At 36.4% G+C, this 1,958-nt stretch overlaps 1 protein-coding gene across 1 annotated transcript; it reads right to left on the bottom strand.

Annotated features, from left to right (window-relative positions):
* Positions 1-968: 968 nt before the first annotated feature.
* LOC121921035 (taste receptor type 2 member 8-like) lies at positions 969-1,448 on the bottom strand (the record flags this gene model as incomplete). The annotated part of the gene is made up of 1 exon (XM_042448495.1): positions 969-1,448. A coding segment is annotated over one exon (480 nt), but the record flags the coding sequence as incomplete, so codon positions are not given.
* Between the last annotated feature and the right edge of the window lie 510 nt (positions 1,449-1,958).

The raw sequence follows: 1,958 nt of genomic DNA, 5'->3' as shown, positions 1-1,958 counted from the left end.
TTGTATGGCATTCAGATGGTATCTGTATGGTATTTTATTCATACTTTAGAATTATTATATTTGCTTTTTAAATTCTATACCTTCTATAGAATTTTATAGCGTTTTATCTGCTTTGTGTTATTTTGATATGGCCTAGGCTAATCAATAAAACAATATGTAATGTAATTTTTTACCCAAATTTGCTTTATATTCCAGTCAATTATCAGGGTCCGATACCACCAATACATCTTTTAAAAAATACAGACCCGCCACAAAGAGGAGGCCAGGAGCCGCCTCTCTATCGAGCACCCATGTTTGTCTAGTGTTGTTTTTGTAGTATTTTTTTTTTGTCTTTTGTTGTCTTTAGGACTTTGTCACCTGTTGTGGTGGTATTTTTCTCTTCTGAAATAATTAAATTTCATTAAAAATTAATAATTAAAATAATAATACAGAAATATGAAGTAAAAGAAAAAAGAAGCTCATATTTATTGAAGGCAGCTGTGTTAGTTCATTGATGAAAAAACAAAGGAATCTCAATTCAAAACAAAAGCATGATAGTTTGGTTGATTCCTCAATACACATGTGCTTCATTCTCTTTTGAGGTTTTGTTTACTGATTTAATTGTTTGATATGAAAATGAAGGCAATCAATGAGTATTTTCTCCTTTTGGAATTACTATAACATGTGTGATAGTAATTGTCAGGTGGAGGTGTCTGAATAAGTGATTACAAAGAATTGGCTTTCTAGGCAGGACTGGATCTGGGTTTTAAAAGGAGTCTTTACCACATGTCAGGAATAGATGTGTGTTGAAGAGGAAGCATAGGATTCAGCTCTCTCAAGGGTCTATCCTGCATTTTCAAGACAGTTCAAAGATCAAGAGGGATGGATTCTCCACATTCCTTTTGGATGGTTAGCAGGATCCCTTGTTTGGATGTTTACTCTTGAGGGCACACATACAAAGAATGCATAACTTTTCTCCTTTTTCCTCTTTATGAAGCTCTTTGTCTGATATTCAGAATGTGATCAGCCATTTCTTTCAGTTTGGGATTGGTCGATATTAATATGATGGAGTGTGCACAAGGAAATATAATTGTAACGATTTCCATAACTGGTCTTTCAGTGCTTCTAAACCTAATAACATCACTGGAAAAGACTATCATGCTAGTGAAATACAGAACATAGAAGAAGACATAAAACAATGATAATGTTATGACATTGATATGGACCTGAGTGTTGATGTCTTTAACACTAGCACCACTCTTCTTCAAATTCTTTGTGTGCTTCCAAAGGGAGACAAGCAAAAGAATAGTTGCAATTACGCTTAGGGTGAAATTTATACAAATATAAGCATAAAGCAGAAGAAGAAAAATAATGATTATTTTGTGATATAACCCACTTTGGATGACACTTCCTGGCAGACTCTCTGTTAGATTGCCCCATTTTTTGTGTCCAAAATATTCAACCAGCAGAGGAAGAAACAAGAGTCAAGAGTACTTTCAGGAAACACATTTTATTCCTCCCCTCTTGAGTTGGTGGATTCTGTCCTCTCTCCAGTCCTGTGGCTTTATACCAGCAAAAGTTTTGTACCAGTGGAACACATTCCCTCACAGTGTGGTGGAGTCTTCTCTTTTTTTTTTTTTTTATTAAGTCCAGTGGTTCTTCTCTTCCCTCTGAGGCCTGGATCAAGGCAGATGGACTCAAGGAAGAGCTTTCTTCTTGCTCTGGCTAGTCCTGATGGAGTTGGGCCTGCCTTTTTACTCCCTCCCAGGCCGGATGGTGTCAGATGGCATGGAGGGAGGGCTCTTCTTCTTCATGCTAGTGCTTGGCATAACTCCAAGTTACACTTCTTTTCTTAAGGCATATTTATTTTTGTTAAGTGTGAGTAAACATTTGTCCTGGCCAAGGAGAGAAATTAGTATCACTAGTGGAAATTCTAAAAAATAGTGTCTCAACTTTGTGTCCACCTTCCCTCATGAGAA

This window comes from Sceloporus undulatus, chromosome 2 (assembly GCF_019175285.1).
Source record: "Sceloporus undulatus isolate JIND9_A2432 ecotype Alabama chromosome 2, SceUnd_v1.1, whole genome shotgun sequence".
In the NCBI taxonomy this organism is placed as follows: Eukaryota; Metazoa; Chordata; class Lepidosauria; order Squamata; family Phrynosomatidae; genus Sceloporus; species Sceloporus undulatus.
The sequence above is the reverse complement of the archived record's forward strand: the minus strand, read 5'-3'. Positions and strand labels throughout refer to the sequence as shown.